Consider the following 19,211-nt stretch of genomic DNA (forward strand, 5'->3'; position numbering starts at 1 on the left):
CTTGTGTCTATTTCGTAAAACATTTATAAAACTGCATGTATTCTCATTCCAAAATAGTAGATTTTAAAAGTGGAACTATAACTCACTTTAACAGATTTTTACTTCGTCGGGAAGTAAGACTTGGCCACTGGTCGATTCACGAACCTATAACAAATATGTACATATATATCAAAGTATGTTCAAAATATATTTACAACATTTTTAATACGTTTTACTGTTTTAAGTTTATTAAGTCAGCTGTCCTCGTTAGTAACCTACCACTAGTTGTCCACAGTTAGATGTACAGAAATAAATCGATATATATTATCTTGAATCAATCCACAACCCAGTGTATACACGTCTCAGGCTAGAACACAACTCAAATTATATATATTTTTTGGAATCAACCTCAACTCTGTATAGCTAACTCAAACATTACTGCATATAGAGTGTCTATGGTTGTTCCAAATAATATATATACATGGGTTGATATGATATGTTAAAATATTTGCATACGTGTCTATGGTATCCCAAGATTACATAATATATTAGAATACATGTATAATACAATATGAGTTAGCTAGGATATGATTAATATAGATTTGTTACCAATTTTCACGTAGTTACAACAAGCAAAAAATATTCAATCTTGTTTTACTCATAACTTCTTCGTTTTAAATCCATTTTGAGTGATTCAAATTGCTATGGTTTCATATTAAACTTAAGTTTATGAATCTAAACAAAAAAGTATAAGTTTATAGTCAGAATTACAGATTACAAGTCATTTTTGTAAAGGTAGTCATTTCAGTCCAAAGAACGACGTCTAGATGACCATTTTGGAAAACATACTTCCACATTGAGTATAACCCTGATTTTTGGATATAGTTTCATGTTCATAAGAAAAATTATTTTCCCAGAAGAACAAATTTTAAATCAAAGTTTATCATAGTTTTTAATTAACTAACCCAAAACAGCCCGCGGTGTTACTATGACGGCGTATATCCGGTTTTACAGTGTTTTTCATGTTTCCAGGTTTTAAATCATTAAGTTAGCATATCATATAGATATAGAACTTGTGTTTAGTTGATTTTAAAAGTCAAGTTAGAAGGATTAACTTTTTTTTGCGAACAAGTTTAGAATTAACTAAACTATGTTCTAGTGATTACAAGTTTAAACCTTCGAATAAGGTAGTTTTATATATATGAATCGAATGATGTTATGAACATCATTACTACCTCAGGTTTTGTGGATAAACCTACTGAAAATGATAAAAATAGATCTAGCTTCAAAGGATCCTTGAATGGCTTGAAAGTTCTTGAAGCAAAATCATGACACGAAAACAAGTTCAAGTAAGATTTCCACTCGAAATAAGATTGTTAAAGTTATAGAAATTGAATCAAAGTTTGAATATGAGTATTACCTTATATTAGAAAGATATCTTACTGTAAATGAGAAAGATTTCTTGAGGTTGGATGATCACTCAAAGTGGATTTGCAAGATTGGAAGTAAGCTAGCAAACTTGAAAGTGTTGTTGGTGTGTTCTTGAGTAGTTGTTTTATAACTTGGTTTATGAATGGATTTATGAACTAGATTGAGCTAGATTTTGATGAAGATGATGAAGAACACTTAGAAAAATGGAAGAACACTTGAGAGAGATGAGTTTGATTCAAGAAAAATTGAAAATAAAAGTGTTTGTGTGTGTACTCCTCCACGTGAATATGGGGTGTTCATAAAGGCTCCATTAGTTTGTAATTTTGTGTAATCATTCATGCTAGTTGAAAATTGATGGTTCCTACATGGTTAGGTGACTCACATGGGCTGCTAAGATCTGATCATTGGAGTGTATATACCAATAGTAAATACATTTAGAAGCTGTGTATTGTACGAGTACAAATACGAGTGCATACGAGTAGAATTGTAGGTGAAAATGAATGAGGATGTAATTGTATGCATTTTTGTTAAGTAGAAGTACTTTGATAAGTGTCTTGAAGTCTTTCAAAAGTGTATGAATACATATTAAAACACTACATGTATATACATTTTAACTGAGTCGTTAAGTCATCGTTAGTCGTTACATGTAAATGTTGTTTTGAAACCTTTAAGTTAACGATCTTTTTAAATGTTGTTAACCCATTGTTTATTATATCTAATGAGATATTAAATTATTACATTATCATGATATTATGATGTATTAATATATCTTAATATGATATATATACATTTAAATGTTGTTACATCGATAATCGTTACATGTATGTCTCGTTTCGAAATCCATAAGTTAGTAGTCTTGTTTTTACATATATAGTTCATTGTTAATATACTTAATGAGATACATACTTATCATAATATCATGTTAACTATATATATATCCATATATATGTCATCATATAGTTTTTACAAGTTTTAACGTTCGTGAATCGCCGGTCAACTTGGGTGGTCAATTGTCTATATGAAACCTATTTCAATTAATCAAGTCTTAACAAGTTTGATTGCTTAACATGTTGGAAACACTTAATCATGTAAATAACAATTTAATTTAATATATATAAACATGGAAAAGTTCGGGTCACTACAACGGAGGTCTCATTCAACGCCTCCTTTGTGAAAGATATCGGTGCCGGATCAGACACATCCTTTTGAAATGACATTTGACTTGGCGAGGTGGGATTGAAAGACAAATTTAGCAGACTGCTCCAACTCGAAACAAGAAAGGAAGCTGTTGTATGTGATCCTGGTCAAATGACCGATGCCACGAAAGATGGGAATGGAGAAGGCTACCAGCTGGTCACACAAGTGATGAGTTCGTTTCTATTACAAACATGTTAAACACTATTTTATTAAATGTCAACAGGGGGATGCATGGAAATGGGTTTTAAATGCAAATGGGTCATTCACTACAAAAAGCTTAACATCAAAAAAGTGAAGAAAAGATGCTCGCGAGTAACATATCAGGCCTGGAAACTCTTCGAAACAACTTGGTGCCTCAAAAAATGGAAGTCTTCATTTGGAGATCAAGAATGTGAAGGTTGTCGGTTCTCACTGAATTGGATAAACGCGAGACTAAACTCTTTACTCAACATGTTGTCCAGTGTGCGATGATGGAATCGAGCGAGACAGTTGATCACAGCTTGTTATTCTGTAGTCGGGCCTTCGATGTGTGGCCAAGAGTATGTAAATGGTGGGGTCTTCAAAGCGTTCTAAGTCTTAGCATTGGAGAGGCATTTAAGGGATTAATCCAACATCTTAATTCTGTCAGAGATTCGAAGATATGACAAGCGGTCGACTGGACAACTGGATATCTAATTTGGAAGAATCAGAATCAAAAAATTTTTAAGAGAAAATGTTGGAATGGGCCAGTTGCTTTAAATCAAATTCAAATGAAAGCTTTGTACGGATTTCGAGAAGGATCAAGAAGGTAAAGATAGATTGTCTCGAATGGTTATCTAACCCAAGATCATATATGTACAGTAGAACCTCTATAATTTAATACTCGATAAATTAATAACCTCGATAAAATTAATAATTTGTCCGATCCCAACATGGGACCAATACAAAATTGAACTCCAATCGATAAAATAATAAGATAATAATTTTTCAAAATCTCAATGTAAATATATTGGTCCTAGCGAAACAATAAATTAATAATTACTATCTATAGTTAATATTAAAATACTATAATGAATATATCATTATTAGGTTAATTCCTTTGTTAAGAAAAAATCAAAAAGAAAAAATCTAATCATGGTGGGTGATGTCATTAATCTAAATAATTTTGAATTAAAATTAAATCTTCTTAATTAATTATTATTATTAAATCTTGTTGATAATTATTTTAATTATTAAAATTAAATAATTTTTAATTATGTTAATTAATTATTTGAATTGAATACGAGAAGGTATAAAAGCTAGGCAGAAGGAAACCAATTTTAAATTTATATATTTTAATTTATACTTTTAAAATAAAATGACAACCAATATTATTTCTTATGATTGGATGTGGATTGTTTAATATTCATTTTAGGTGTTTGATGAAATGTTCAGCTGACAAGTTTCTTAGTCGGACTCTGTGATTTCACGGGTCATTAAACTAAATAACTTTAGCATTTACGTTCACTTAATATCTAAAACATATCATTAAACTGATTCGTTTAAACAACCCCGTGGTTCCACGGGTCGTTTCACTAGTTTTTTTTTAAATCTCAATGTACATTAAACTTGACAAGTTCATTAATGTGTGAATATACATAAAGGAGAAATTTTAAGGTCCTTTTTATATTTTATTTAAATATGTAAAGTGAATGGACATGGTAATTTCAAATGTCAATGCATTAATTTAAAATTTGCTCACAAATATAAACAAAATTTTTAAATTAATAATAAATTAATTAATTAATATAATAATATCTCGCTAAATTAATAAAATTTGTCGGTCCCAACGTTATTTATTTGTAGTGGTTTTACTGTAATTGGTCTTCCTCAATTGATGTTGTTAGCTCAACATCTCATTTGGGTATTCTTTTTGTTTTGTTTTTTGGCCCTCTGTTTGTGTATTTTGTCGTGTCTTTTTGCTCATTCAGGTAGCTATATGTTGCTTGTTTGGGTTTTTAGTTGTTCCACTTGCAGTTTCATTTTAATCTATAAATTCTTCTTTACCTTTAAAAAAAATTGCTAAATGACAAGAGAAAAGAAAATTATGTTTTTTACTATTTGCTAGAAGACCATAGAGTGGAAGAATTTTTTTAATACGGAGTTATTAAAAGTGAGTTTAACCGACCAAATAGGTAACCAGTCACCTTTTGTTTACATTATCACACTTTTTCAAGATACATAGCCTACAATAGTATTTTTTGAGTATATAAACTACATTGGAACAAAATAGAAAGTATATAGCCATTGAACAGCTTAAACCCATTTGTAAAGCCCAATGTTGGTTAGCTTATCAAGAGCGCCATTAATATAGCTTTTTTTTCTTTCTAATATTAAGGATACTATTAAAATTAAAGGAATTTTTATCAAAAAGATTAAGATCTCCCAATTTTCTAAAGATTAAGATATCCGTTGGATGTTAAATTTTTTTTAAAGATATTCCTATTATGAAATGAAATCATTAAAGAATTCATAAAAAAAATATGTAATATATATATAAGATATATGAATTTAATACTATTCACATAGTTGTATTTTCACAATCTATAATTTCGATAACATTTAAATAGTTTATAACGTACTTGTATAAGGGTGTGTAAATGTATATGCACATATTTAAGTAAATATGATATATTTATATGTATTTATGTATTTCGGCTGACAAATGGATATATACGCAGATGATAAATTGTTATTCATTTCCGATACACTAATTATTCACATCATTTATATTCATTTCCATATCCGCTTATCATCCATTTAAATCATACATATTCATATAAATGGATCAGAATAGATGGATATCCTATGAATTGGACATCCATTGACATCCCTACCTGCCGCCCTTACGATCCTCCGTCTTTGGTTGTCTCAGACGACGCAACCCATTATGTAGAAGTTCTTTGTAAATGTGATTGTGAAATCGAGCCCAATATGTTTCAAGAATTTACTCTATTCCCAAGAATTTACTCTATTCCCACAGTGAGATTATTATTGTTTCTGTCACATCGATAGTATTCGCTGAGGTATTTGACATGAATCTAATTCTTACGGGATGACTTTTAATAGAAATTACAGGTTTGAGGGTCTTAATCGAATTACATCTTTTACAAATAACCAGTATTTTTTTCGACGAAAAACTGGAACTTATATTAAACAAGAGACTTCAACAAAAATTGAAGTTCTAAATAAACGTACAACCAAACGACAACCAAGCTTAAAACATGAAAAGGAAAACAAACCAAGCTCGCACCAACCTAAAGATCAAGACAACATAAGAAAACGCTAGTGATAAAATACCCAAAAAAGAGGGTGACCAATCGAACGAATGACGAGCCATTAGCAACCATCTTCTTCCGGACCTCACTAAGCATCCTTGATGAATACTCCAAATTTCTTCATCTCGACCCCTTGAATTAGCCGTTTTCTTCTTGAATTCTTCCCCTAAGTCTTTTTTTTTTTTTTTTTTTTTAATTGACAAATTTTGATTAACAAAGTCGACCCTCTAGCAAGGAGCTAGAGAGAGCGAACCCAACAATTACAATGGCTTAAAACGCCACTTTTACAACGGATTAATTAGCAAATCATTCCAATTAATGTTTGACTTGCCTCTATTATAAATCCAATTAAACGGTATTTTCATAAACTCTGTTTTATTTCTTGATTCACCATTAAATATAGTTCTCTTATCTAGTAAAATGTCAAATTTTATAATCGCCCAATTCAGAACTATCTTTTAGGACCTTGCATTACCCAGGTACAAATTAAAAAATACGGAGTAGTTGCATATATTGATGATTAGTCAGATTTAAAATTTAAAATTTAAAATAAGATTCTTAAAAGATTGAATAGAACTAGTAAAATGGGCCCGCGCGATGCCGCGGGACTTTTCGGGTTGCGTATTCATAGTTAATGGAGCGTTATGTATTTACAGAAGTAAAAACGTTTTGCTACGGGTGTTTTTAAATACACGTAGTTAGTATCTAATGTACCTAATGACCTATGCGTTTTTAACGGCAGGAAGATCGTGTAAAAAAAAGGGAAACAGAATTATCGATATGATGTAGTTAGTTTGTGGAGTTTATTATAGGTGTGTGTATGTATTGAATATATTCTGAGGTATTTAGCGTTTTTTTAGAAGTGTCCGTTTCACGTATAGTTAGTCTCGTTGTGTTCGTTAGATTTTTTTGAGTTGGACGGTGAGTTCAGAAAAAATTAATGCGAGGCGAGCGGAAGGATATGTCCCGTTGAGTACTGAATATAGTCCGAGGTATTTAGCGTTTTTTTTAAGAGGTGTCCATTTCGCATATAGGTAGTCCCATTGTGTTCGTTAGATTTTTTTGAGTTGAACGGTGGGTTCGAAAAAACTTAACGTAAGGCGAGCGGAAAGATATGTTTCGTTGAAAATATGGGTGAAGTTTGGTTAAGAATTTTTATTAAAATATTGATGTTACATTTTGTAACCATTGTACCCATGGTTTGAGGGTTGGGGGTAAGTTGACAAGTTTTTTAGGGGTTGGGTTTTTTTTTTTTTTTCCCTTTTTTTCTTCTTGTCCTTTTTGGGTAATTTTTGGGTGGGGTGGGGCAAAACGGCCGAAAAGTTGGTTGTGGTTAGTATGTACTAGTAAAGTGGGCCCGCGCGTTGCCGCGTGTCGTTTTGGTTGCGTATTCATAGTTAACGGAACGTATTGTAGGTGTGTATATGTGTTGAATATAGTCCGAGGTATTGAGCGTTTTTTTTAGAAGTGTCCGTTTCGGGTATAGTTAGTCCCGTTGTGATCGTAAGTTTTTTTTTAGTTGAACGGTGGGTTGAAAAAAATTTGACGCGAGTCGAGCGGAAAGATATCTCCCGTTGAAAATATGGGTGAAATGTGTTTAAGATTTTTTAATTTAAATAATAAATTTGCATTTTGCAACCCTGTTTTGAGGGTTGAACTTGAAAGTTGTTCAAAGTTGGAGGGGTGTTTGGTGTTTTTTTTTTGGGTGTCGTTTTGGCAAATTTTGTTTGGGGGGCGGGGCTAAACAACGGGATTTGGGGTGGCGGTTAGCATGTAATGTAAATGTAAATGTAAATGTAAATAAATGTAAATGTAAATGTAAATGTAAATGGGTAATAATGGGTAATGGGTAATGGGTAATGGGTAATAGAATAGAATTAAATTAAATAAGAAAAGAAACAAAAAAAAACTAGCTATGTTTTGTAATATATATATACTGTGTATATATATATTTGAAAGTACCCCGATACTTTTCTATGGTGGCTGTAAGTCTTTAATAAACTCAAACCCTAGCGAAACTACTATGTCATCCCTTAATTGAATTGATGTAAGTCATCTTTATCTCCATACCTGTTTCTCCTTTTTGCTTAATTCCACTAACAAACCCTAATCATGTCGGACTCAAATAACCCAAACTCTGCCCTAAATCACCTTCCACAAGACCTTTTCGAAGCAATTCTACATTTGCTACCATTTAAATCCATTGGCAGTTTAAAATCAGTTTCTAAACGATGGTGCTCAATGATTTCCAGTCCCCAATTTATTAAAACCCATATTCGTAACTTCATCAAAAACAACCCCAATCCAAACCCCACACACCTGATTTTAGATGAGGAAGCTGGTGATATTATTTACTCAGTCGATATAAAACAACTCAACACCCAACCCACACCTGCAACCCTAATTGCTAAACGCTTGAATTTACAGGAACTATTGTTTGAGATACTAGGGTCTTGCAACGGGCTTCTTTTAACCAATGATATACATCATAACCTCTATTTAGTCAATCCAACTACAAGAAAGACCTTGAAAGTTCCAGTTGGAAAAAGTATTGATGGAACATATAGATTTGGTTATGATTCTTCTACGGATGATTATAAAGTGATCTCCATTTCTCGTTTGAGCATTTCAGATTCTGATCCTGACACCAAATTCGTACGTGTGTATAGTTTACGTAACAATTCATGGAACGTGTTGCCTAATGTCTCTTACAAACATGATTATTATGGTCTAGGGGTACTTTTAAACAATAATCTTCACTGGGTAGTAAAAAGCAGCAGACGCTCAACAATGACTATTGCTGCCTTTAGTTTAGCTAGTGAAGAATTTCATGAAATCGAGTTTCCTGATTCAGTTAATTATATGTTTTCCAGTCTTTGTGCTCTTGGTGGGAAATTAGTTGCTGTTCTTCAGTGTGATGAATTTGTTAGTGAATTGTGGGTGATGGAGGAGTATGGGGTTCCTATGTCTTGGAAGAAACTTTGTACCTTAGATATGGATCTAAATGATGAGTTCTTTGCTCAAGTTAGCAATCGGGATATTTTGTTGGGTAATAATTATGCGAATGAAATTGTTATGTACAATACGGATGAAAGAAGAAGCACACGTGTAACAATTGAAGGGTGCCGCGAAAGATTCAGGGTTTTTGCTACGTATGTTGAAAGTCTTGAATCACCTGAACGTTTTCGTTAAACCAACACTTGTTTTTATTTTTGGTTATGTGTATGGGTGGAAATCACAACTAATTTTAGATGGAAGCATGCTGCAAATACAGATTTTTTTTTTTTTTTTTTTTTTTTTATCGGATGTGGTGTTTTCAGTTTATGAAATATGATACCTGATTATAAAGTAAATGTTTTGTTAAAATGAGTTTATAGATTGCATATGAAATGCCTAGTTGAATTGTAATATGGTCAATGGTCAATGATTCTTAATCTCAAAGAGATCTGAATTTTAAAATAAATTTAAGTGCAGCACATTAGAGTTCTCAACCACATCTGCCATCAAACTTTTCTATTTCCGAGTGCCATCACTTAAATGTGCAGCTACTTTATTTCAATTGCTGTTATCTCCTTTCTGATACATAATGTCAAAGATGAAATATTTTACGGGTAAGGTATATTTCTATTGATGTTAGGTACCTGAGATTGCGTGTGAAACCTTGACATACTACATCGTTTAGCTATGTTCTTTAGGTTTTGTGTCTTTTTTCGATACAGTATGTGTTATTGGCGCGTAATGTCAGACATATTTCTTTGTGGAGAAGATGAGTATTGTGTTGTTAGATTACCCAATTCTCGGTATATGACCGAACAATACTACAGGTCAATATGCTATTTATGACTATTACCTTTGATTTAAACCACTATAAAAAGTCGACCGCCACTTATGAGTGTAGAAATAACAATTATCATTAAAGCTAGTGAAGGGACCCGTGGTTTCACGAGATTGTATAGGAAAAATTGTTGAATGATATTTTATAGATGACAAATGTTATTTAACATAAACTTAGTTGTTATATAATGAGAATGTAGATAACATAGTATAATTGATCAAGTTGAAGAAAATAGAAAACACGAATATTTTAGCGAATAGTTATAACAACGGAATTAAAAAAGTACAATCCAAACACAGAATCAAAATCAAAAACTTAACAAAAGAAAGAAAAACATTCTTAACAATTCATCCATTGCCAAGATCAACACATCTTCTTCCTTGTAGTTCCTTGTAGTTGCACAGTCATTACTTTTGAAGTTCAACCATTTCAAAGTTACACGTAGATTTCAAAAAGATCATATGTGTGCATGTGGAAAGCCATGTTTTTCATATTCTATCGTGTAGACAACTACAAATGAATTTGTACAAACTATTTAGAATTAACATGTTAAAAACTTTGAAAAATAGTAAATATATATTTAATAAATAAAAAATATCAAGGAGAGGAATAGTTAGTACCTTGTTCAACCTCCCCAGAAACATGATTCTACATTGGTTCTACCTCCCAAAATTTAGTTCTACAATTTTTGTAGAACAACATGTAGAACATGATGTTTTATATGTTCTAAACAACTCATTCTACAATTTGAACACATGCAATTCTACATTTATATGTTCTACATCCTTTTGTTCTACACCAAAAGAGATGCAGCTCCATTAGTATCTACATAAAATGTAAAACATGACGTAGAACAGCATGTAGAACAGCATGTAGAACATGTTGCTCTACACTTGTTTTACATCAATGAACTGTAATGTAGGTGCAGTAAGAAATAAAAAAAAAAGTTATAGTAAGTATATGTTATCAAACTATTTGTAGCAATTATATAAACCCATCATCTTGATCACTATGTACCATAGTCTTACGGAGAATTGTAATGCTTTAATACATGCTGAACAAATTTACTTTAATTGTTAGTCTACCTCCCCAAAAATTGGTTCTACAATTTTTGTAGAACAACATGTAGAACATGCTGTTCTACATGTTCTAAACAACTCATTTTACAATCTGAACACATGCAATTCTACATTTATATGTTCTACATCTTTTTGTTCTACATCAAAAAGATGCAGCTCCATTAGTATCTACATAAAATGTAGAACATGTTGTTCTACACTTGTTTAACATCAATGAACAACTGTAATGCAGGTGCAGTAAGAAATAAATAAAAAAAAGTTATAGTAAGTATATGTTACCAAACTATTTGTAGCAATTATATAAACCCATCATCTTGATCACTTATGTACCACAATCTTTCGGAGAATTGTAACGCTTTAATACCTACTCAACAAATTTACTTTAATTGTTAGAGAAATCATTAAAATGACAAAAGAATAAAGCACGAAGTGAAGTAGGTCAAATGGGTTAAAACAGGTAAAAGAACCTTACTTCAAACTTATGAGCAGTTTTTAGTTAGACTCGGCCTTATAGAAACTTCATTTTATCATATATCCACCTTTTATGCATAGTAGCCTGGGATGACATAATCATCACGGCCAAATTCAGTTAGACTCCGTATCTTTTATTTTTCTATTTTTTCTTTATCCCTTATTTTTACAAAGGGATGCTTGATATAATACAGAGTATTATTTTAATGAGATTTATTTAAATTAATATTATTCCTTAATGACATCATCAACATCTCTTAAAAATTTTCTTTTTTTTATTGATTTTTTTTAAGCTTGAGGAAAGGCTTTTTTATCACATCATCTCCATAGCCAAATATAAGATTAGAATAGATGAGTCCTAAATGACACCTCTAGCAAAAATTTAGGACACACACATACCATTAATATAATATATGCAAATGAACACCCATACACATGTATTCATCTTCGGCAGACATAAAAGCCATTTGTATAAGCATTATACAATCATAAGGAAACAAACTATGAAATGAGTATAGCTTGATAATACCTTTTATGAACTAATGGTGAGCACCTATGGCGTGATTTTGTATCAAATGAGTATCCTTCTTGATCACCTATTCACCTACAATAGCACAATAACAATAAAGAATAAAGATAAAGATGCAAGTTGAAACATTAAAGCCATAACACAACTTTCACTCTTATTACACCAATACTGTAAAATACATCAGTTACAATACATTAACAAAGCTTCAATACATCATTAAACAAATAGGTTTAAATCACTTGTGCAAAGCATTAACACTCATTAACAATATATCATTTCATTACTACTCACTTGTGCAAAGCATTAACAAATAGGTTTAAATCAAATGAAGTACATAGAGAGAAGCACTTCCTTTGCCTACAATTAAAAAACTGTCACAAAGCTTCAATAGTCATATAAATCCGATTAGTTCACATTCAGAATATATGTACATATAGACAGTCATAGAGATATTAGAGATATAATCATTAAACACCTTTCCATTAAATATCATCAACAACCATTTCCGATTCACCTTCCATATTGGTAATCGATTTGTACTCAGACACACATAACACAAATGTATCTCCATTTTTCATGTGCGCAACAAAATACATTAGCTATCTGCACAACAAAATTCAGATGTACGTTTCATGAAGAGGTTTGTAAACGCAATCGAAATTGCAACTTATGTCCAAATAAACAACAAAACAAAAGAAATCACCAGCTCAAATACATTGTAATTGGTCTATCACCAAACGGTTTCGACTTCAGCTAATCAAGGTTTACAAACCTGGTAGTCTGGTGAACTTAGGCTTGGTTAACATGGAGGCAAGCTGCATGACCCATCTGTTGACCATATTGTCTGGTCACTTAAGTATAAACCATCTCTTAATGAGAGATTATAATTACCATACATACGTACAAACACATTTTAATTACTATCAAGAACCTATTAAAAAATTTATGATTGCAATAAATGGGTCAAACAAAAAAGTAGTTTAAATATCACAAATATGTCAAAACTCTCATACAACATAATATCAAGTTATTAATATCATCAAAAACCTACTAACAATTTCATTATTGCAAAACAGTTAACCATGAATCGCTCACAAAGAGCTAAAACAAAACTATGTAAGTATATACAAAATAATTGTCAATGGAGAAATGAGACTCATAAGACATTGAAGTTATGATATCATTAACTTTGATATTCCTATTGAGTACTGACCCTCAGAAGAGGACTTCTAGGAAGCAAATGGATGTAACTAACATGAGGTATGCCAACATCATCATTCATCATAAACAAAAAAAAACCAACACATGAATATATCGACATCCTTAATATTTCGAAATTACCCAATTACTTTGATATCATATCTACCAAAAAAACCCAGTAAAAGCTGAACCAAAAAGAAATCAATATTTTCGTCATTTCAAAAGACTGACTTACTCTAATTGCATTATAATTCATTCAGATTGAGAATAGCATCTTAAGCGATTCTTCTATATGTAAACTGTCATAGCAAAAACTCACATGTTGTCTAATAATAAACAACCGTGATATGAATTGATAAAATCATAAACTTACTACAATATCATATTTGAAGCAAAGTCTTCAAATCGAAACAGTCCTGCTTATCCAGATCCAAGAAGGAGATGATGGCATCCACTTGAGCTACCAATCTTCTTAGAATCCCACTTCTTCTCCTTGTACTATAACTCCTAGCAATCACATATATAAAAGATTAAACTAAATATATTTGACTGCTACCTAAAATATAGATAATCTAAAGCATACCGATTGTTCCAACCTAAAAGATTAATGAAGAAAAAACAATTACTTGAATAATGATCCAAGTTAATAAAAAAAAAACATATTTTTTCCAGATATTATGTTAAAAAAATTAATGTCATTAAACCGAGCAAAATTAATAATGACACCAACACCTTCCATTTTCTTAGAAATCATTTTCATTTGATGTGGCATTTCATCGAACATGTTGTGAGTGAATGTGAAACTCTCAAATATTTAAATAATCAACACAATATGATCTTACAATCAGCCACAAAATATGAGTTTGCAAATAAAAAAACTAAGTACAATATGATAAATAACAGAGCAGGAGGGAACAGTACAGTCAAGTGCTTACTCCCAAAAAACTTACAATGCAAAACTTACAGATTTTTTTTGTTGCCAAGCTATCTTCCCTCTATCATCCGTGGCTGTAAACCCACAAGAATTTATAGACAGAATGTTATTGCCATTGTCATTTCGTCAAACACCTGGTGGGCATCCAAAATTATGCCATTTTTTGCCTTTTCTGCAGAACCTTTAACCAAGCCTTGTTGAATCTAAAAGGAACACATTTGAATAACAAATCAACAAACGATATAACTGAAACATAACTATTTAAATGAAACCATATAGAAAGAAATAACAAAAAACACAAGCTACCAAAATGTTAACTAAAAAAATCTGTACATACCTTAAAGAAACTCGATGCAAATTAGAGTGGTAGAAATCAGATTGATGGATTGCTGTAAGCATTTAGTGGACACTGTGAAATTTTTTTGGAACTGAATCAGTTTAGGGTCGATTGGATTTCAGAGAAAATGGATGTTTTGAAAAAAGAAATAGATGAAGATGAAGTAGAACAGATGAAAAGAAGAGGAAGAAAATGCCGTTCAAAAAAATTACTGGGTATGTGAGCTCAAAAAAAGCTGACACCTTAATATTACACGGTTTTTTTTTTTTTTTATATTAATTAATTTAAAAGTTTGTGTAATTGATGATGTAAGCAAGGTGTTTTAGATATGTGCCATGTGTCCCATATTATTTTTTAAGCTAAGGTAAAAATTACACAATAATGTCATCAAAGTTGCATTTTCATTACATTTAATAGAATAGAATAGATTTTGTTTCTTTGATATTTCCGATGAAAAAGCAAACTTCTGCTGTTTCTCGTAGCATTAAATTTGTAGGTTTTATGCACTAAAATTTGGTATGAAATGTGATCCAGATTTGACCCATTTCAAGTTGAAGTCAGTTTGACCCCTTTTCATCTTTTGGATAAAAGTCTAATCTGAATTAACCCTAAAAAAACACCCGCCTAAAAGTCTAATCTGAGTGAATGAGTTAAATTGTCGCCTATAGTTTTGGTACACAAATATTAAGCAAGGATTTGTGTACTAATCGGTTGATTAATGATAAGGGATGCAATGGGCGAAAAAAACACCCGCAACCCGCGGGTATTTGTAGCTGTGATGGGAGGATAAAATTCAAAAATATACCCGCAGGTACGAGACGGGTAAAATTTTGTATCCGTTGACGAAGGGCGAATCTAAATAGAAGTTCGTGGGATCATGGGACACCAATAGTTCGAACAATTTTATTACAATACTAGTGAAATGACCCGTGGAATCACGGGTTTGTTTAAACGAAACAGTTTAATTATATGTTTTAGGTATTATGTGAACGTAAATGCTAAAGTCATTTAGTTTAATGACCCGTTGAATCACAGAGTCCGACTAAGAAACTCGTCAGCTGAACATTTCATCAAACACCTAAAATGCATATTAAACTATCCACATCCAATCATAAGAGATAATATTGTTTGTCATTTAATTTCAAAGGTGTAAATTAAAATATAGATTTAAAATTGGTTTCCTTCTGCATAGCTTTTATACATTCTCGTACTCAATTCAAAATAATTAAAATTTATTTAATTTTAATAATTAAAATAATTATTAATAAGATTTAATAATAATAATTAGTTAGTAAGATTTAATTTTAATTCAAAATTATTTAGATTAATGACATCACCCACCATGCTTAGATTTTTTTATTTTATTTTTTTATTTTTTTTACAAAAAAATTAGCTTAATAATGACATCATCATTATAGGATTTTAATAGAAGCTATAGATACTCTTCAAATTGTGTAGGACACCACTAAATACAACTGAAGCACCCCATATATTTTTAGAATTTTTAATTTTTCCTTTAAAATGTATATATGACACCACTAAATTTATCTACTCGAACCCCACATATTTTTTGAATTTGTAGTTTTTAAGGGTAAATAACCACTAAATAGCATTCAAATAGAATTAGTATTGAAAAATAATTTCTGAACCTCATTAAGTTCTGATCTTTGAATCGCCACTACCGTTGACGGGTCGCGGGTGGGTAGTGGATATATAATACCCGTGCCGGGTAAAATTCGACACGTGAATTCCGTTATATCCGTTTAAGAAATAAGTGGGTATACCCGTTAACCCGCATAATTATATATTGAATAATAATCACATGTTGCTATTAATCGAGTCAACATCAAGCGTCGATTTATTGGCGACTTGACTGTCGCTTATAGCCTAAATTGAACTTCATGCAGGTTTAAAACCCATGAAAATTTGATTCTACCATTTTCATGACGTCTCGCACTTTTTTTTTGTTTTCGTTTTGTTTTTGTTAACCTACTTATTGGACGGAGGCCCATTCGGTAACAATCTCTTTATCCATAGAACATTGAGAGAGAGATGACTTTCTTTAATCTTAGGGTGTTTCACTCTGGGTGAAAAATGACTTCTCTTTATTCTATGATAGGTGAATGATTGTTTACATATTATCTCCTCATACTCCACTTATGTAGGATTGAGTTTCGTTGTTGTGGTGTTGCTATTTTCATGTTTTCATATGCATCGAGTTAGTTATGGTCTTCATACAGTTCATGTGAATATTGATACTACCCGTGGATCGTTGGTATCCGTGGGCATAACTTTAGATAATATGTATATTTCTTTAAAACCACATGTTGCGGTATCTGCGAGTCGCAGGCACAGACAAAAAAAATTAACCCATGAATAGGTAGACAGGGCCTGAAGAGTAATTTCTTTTAACGGGCAGGTCATGCATATAAAGGATCTGTATCCGTTACCCACAGAAGCCAACCCTATTAATAGGGCTGTAAACGAGCCGAGCCGAGCCCGAGCTTGGTAGTGTTCGAGCTCGGCTTGTTTGATTTTTAAAAAGCTCGAGCTGGAGCTCGGCTCGTTTCGAGCTTTAAATATTTAGCTCGAGCTCGGCTCGTATTAAATGTGAAAAGCTCAAGCTCGGCTCGTAATAAGCTCGATTTTTTTATTTGGATGTTCTTGCACTTGATCCTAATCTTTAAAATATTTCTACTGTTATAAATTAAAACATAGGCTTTATGCCTATAGCCCAAGAAATATAAAGCCTGTGATGGCAGAAGTAAAAATAAGAATAAGAATTTCATGAGTTAACCTTGTAAATGCTTAGGCCACATGTAATGGTCAGTGAAAGGACCCGCCACCCGCCGCCACCTGGCTCACCCCCACCATCACCGAACCGCCACCACCACCGCCAGCCATACCCCTCACCATTCTAACGGGTCTATTTGTTGGGCCCAGCGTATTTTTTTTCTCTTTTTCTCCTCCAACGGCTATTTGTATTGTTTTTTTTAAACCAATAATACACTACATTTTTCTCTATATATACATACACTCTCATTCCATTATTTACCCAACACTACTATCAATTCATATTTCACAAACACAAAAAAAAAAAAATTCAAATGGAAGTGGAAGATTTATTAAATTCTCAGAGTGAAAGCGAGGAGAGCGTGACGGATAGTGATAGCGCAGAGTCCGATTCCGATGAAGATTTAATTCAAGACGGTTACAACGCGCTTAACTATCTCGATTTGCTTGATGCAATGGACCAAGAAGATGAAGCTCGAAATTCTCGTACAATTTTTAGAAGACGTCGGTTACAAAGAGATCGGATTGATACCGGTAATCGAGAGATGCGAGATCGAAGAGCGCATCATAACATTCGCAACAATTTGATCGAACACATTTGGACACTCCCGGATGATTATATTGTTCGAAACAATTAGCGTTATTTATTGTATTTTTTTTATTTATGTATTGTCTTTTATTTATTTAATTATGTAATGTTTTAAATTTTTAATAATATAATGTTTTAATTTTATTTAATAAAATGTTATTTGTATTTATTTATTGTATTTAAGTAATAATTTAAAATTGGTTAAAGTTGAAAATTGAGTGTATGATTGTGAGTGTTTAGTGAAAGGAATGTGAAAGGAATGTTAAAGGGTTTGTGCTGATATGGCGCTGATGTGGAGGAGAGAAGTTCAGTGAAAGAACCCAACCATTGCATGTGGCCTTAGAGTGGTGGTTTTTATATAGGAATTGAAATTTGGGAAGTTTATATTTGGTGGCGTTGTGAGACTTTAAACCTCGCTAACGAAACTACGGAGTAAATAACTTGGAATTGAGTGTGGTAGGTGGGAAATATAGAAATTAAATAATATATATATTATTTATTATAATATAATTAAATATATATATAAATCTCGTTTAAGCTCGCGAGCTTAAACGAGCTCGATATTTTAAGCTCGAGCTCGTTTATTAAACGAGCTTTACTTTATGCTCGAGCTCGGGCTCGAGCTCGTTTAGGCTCTGCTCAAATCGAGTTTTTAACGAGCTGAGCTCGAGTAGCTCACTAGTAGCTTGACTCATTTACCACTCTAATTAATACAATAAAATATTTATTTGATAGAATCTATTTGTTTCTCGTACATCCCATACATCTATCGTGGGGTTATAATCCTCGCACAATTTTTTTTTTATCCATTTACACCTTTTAAGATGACTTGAATATTATTCTTAGATTTACATTTACAATTACATTTAATTATTTATTTATTAAACCCTTAATATACTAAAAGTGGTGCGTATTTCAGTCGTTTAAAAGTGGTGCGTATTTCAGTCGTTTGGGAGAAATCAAAGGCAAAAAACTGGTAAAAACGACAATTGCCCAAACTCAAACCCAAAAAACACAAAACACCCTCCTCAACTATAATCAACTTACAAAAACTACACCAAAATTCAGGGGGGTTAAAACATAAATTCTCTTATTTAAAATAAAAACTCCACCCCCACATTTCGACAACCTGTATCTTCCTCCTCGTCGCGATTTAAATTTCGCCGACCACACCGTTAAACTCGAAATATTTTTATGAACAAAACGAAACTAACTACGTTCGAAACGGACACTTTTTAAAAAACGTTAAACACAACGACAAACCCGTATCTTCCTGTTCGCCGCGAGTTAAATTTTTTCGACAACACCGTCAGACTCGAAATAATTTATGAAGAAAACGAAACTAACTAAGTTCGAAACGAACACTTTTTAAAAAACGCTAAACACAACGACAACCCGTATCTTCCTGCTCGCCGCGGATTAAATTTTTTCGACAGCACCGCTAGACTCGAAATACTTTTATGAACAAAACGGAACTAACTACATCCGAAACGGACACTTTTTTAAAAACGCTAACCACACCGACATCTACAACAGTCTTA

At 32.0% G+C, this 19,211-nt stretch overlaps 1 protein-coding gene and 2 long non-coding RNA genes across 3 annotated transcripts; 1 reads left to right on the plus strand and 2 right to left on the minus strand.

Annotated features, from left to right (window-relative positions):
• Positions 1-7,898: 7,898 nt before the first annotated feature.
• LOC139892087 (F-box/kelch-repeat protein At3g06240-like) lies at positions 7,899-9,190 on the plus strand. Its single transcript, XM_071875124.1, has one exon. The coding sequence runs from the start codon at positions 8,016-8,018 to the stop codon at positions 9,093-9,095; it is 1,080 nt and encodes a 359-aa protein (XP_071731225.1). The 5' UTR covers positions 7,899-8,015; the 3' UTR covers positions 9,096-9,190.
• Positions 9,191-9,993: 803 nt separating this feature from the next.
• On the minus strand, positions 9,994-12,086 carry LOC139892088 (uncharacterized). The gene is made up of 4 exons (XR_011773971.1): positions 11,818-12,086; positions 11,097-11,181; positions 10,359-10,531; positions 9,994-10,248 (listed from the first exon to the last, which is right to left on the minus strand). It is a non-coding gene; the product is annotated as an uncharacterized lncRNA (long non-coding RNA).
• Positions 12,087-12,265: 179 nt separating this feature from the next.
• On the minus strand, positions 12,266-14,427 carry LOC139892089 (uncharacterized). Its single transcript, XR_011773972.1, has 3 exons — positions 14,289-14,427; positions 13,982-14,154; positions 12,266-13,524 (listed from the first exon to the last, which is right to left on the minus strand). It is a non-coding gene; the product is annotated as an uncharacterized lncRNA (long non-coding RNA).
• Positions 14,428-19,211: the final 4,784 nt, after the last annotated feature.

Source organism: Rutidosis leptorrhynchoides, chromosome 2 (genome assembly GCF_046630445.1).
Source record: "Rutidosis leptorrhynchoides isolate AG116_Rl617_1_P2 chromosome 2, CSIRO_AGI_Rlap_v1, whole genome shotgun sequence".
Lineage (NCBI taxonomy): Eukaryota > Viridiplantae > Streptophyta > Magnoliopsida > Asterales > Asteraceae > Rutidosis > Rutidosis leptorrhynchoides.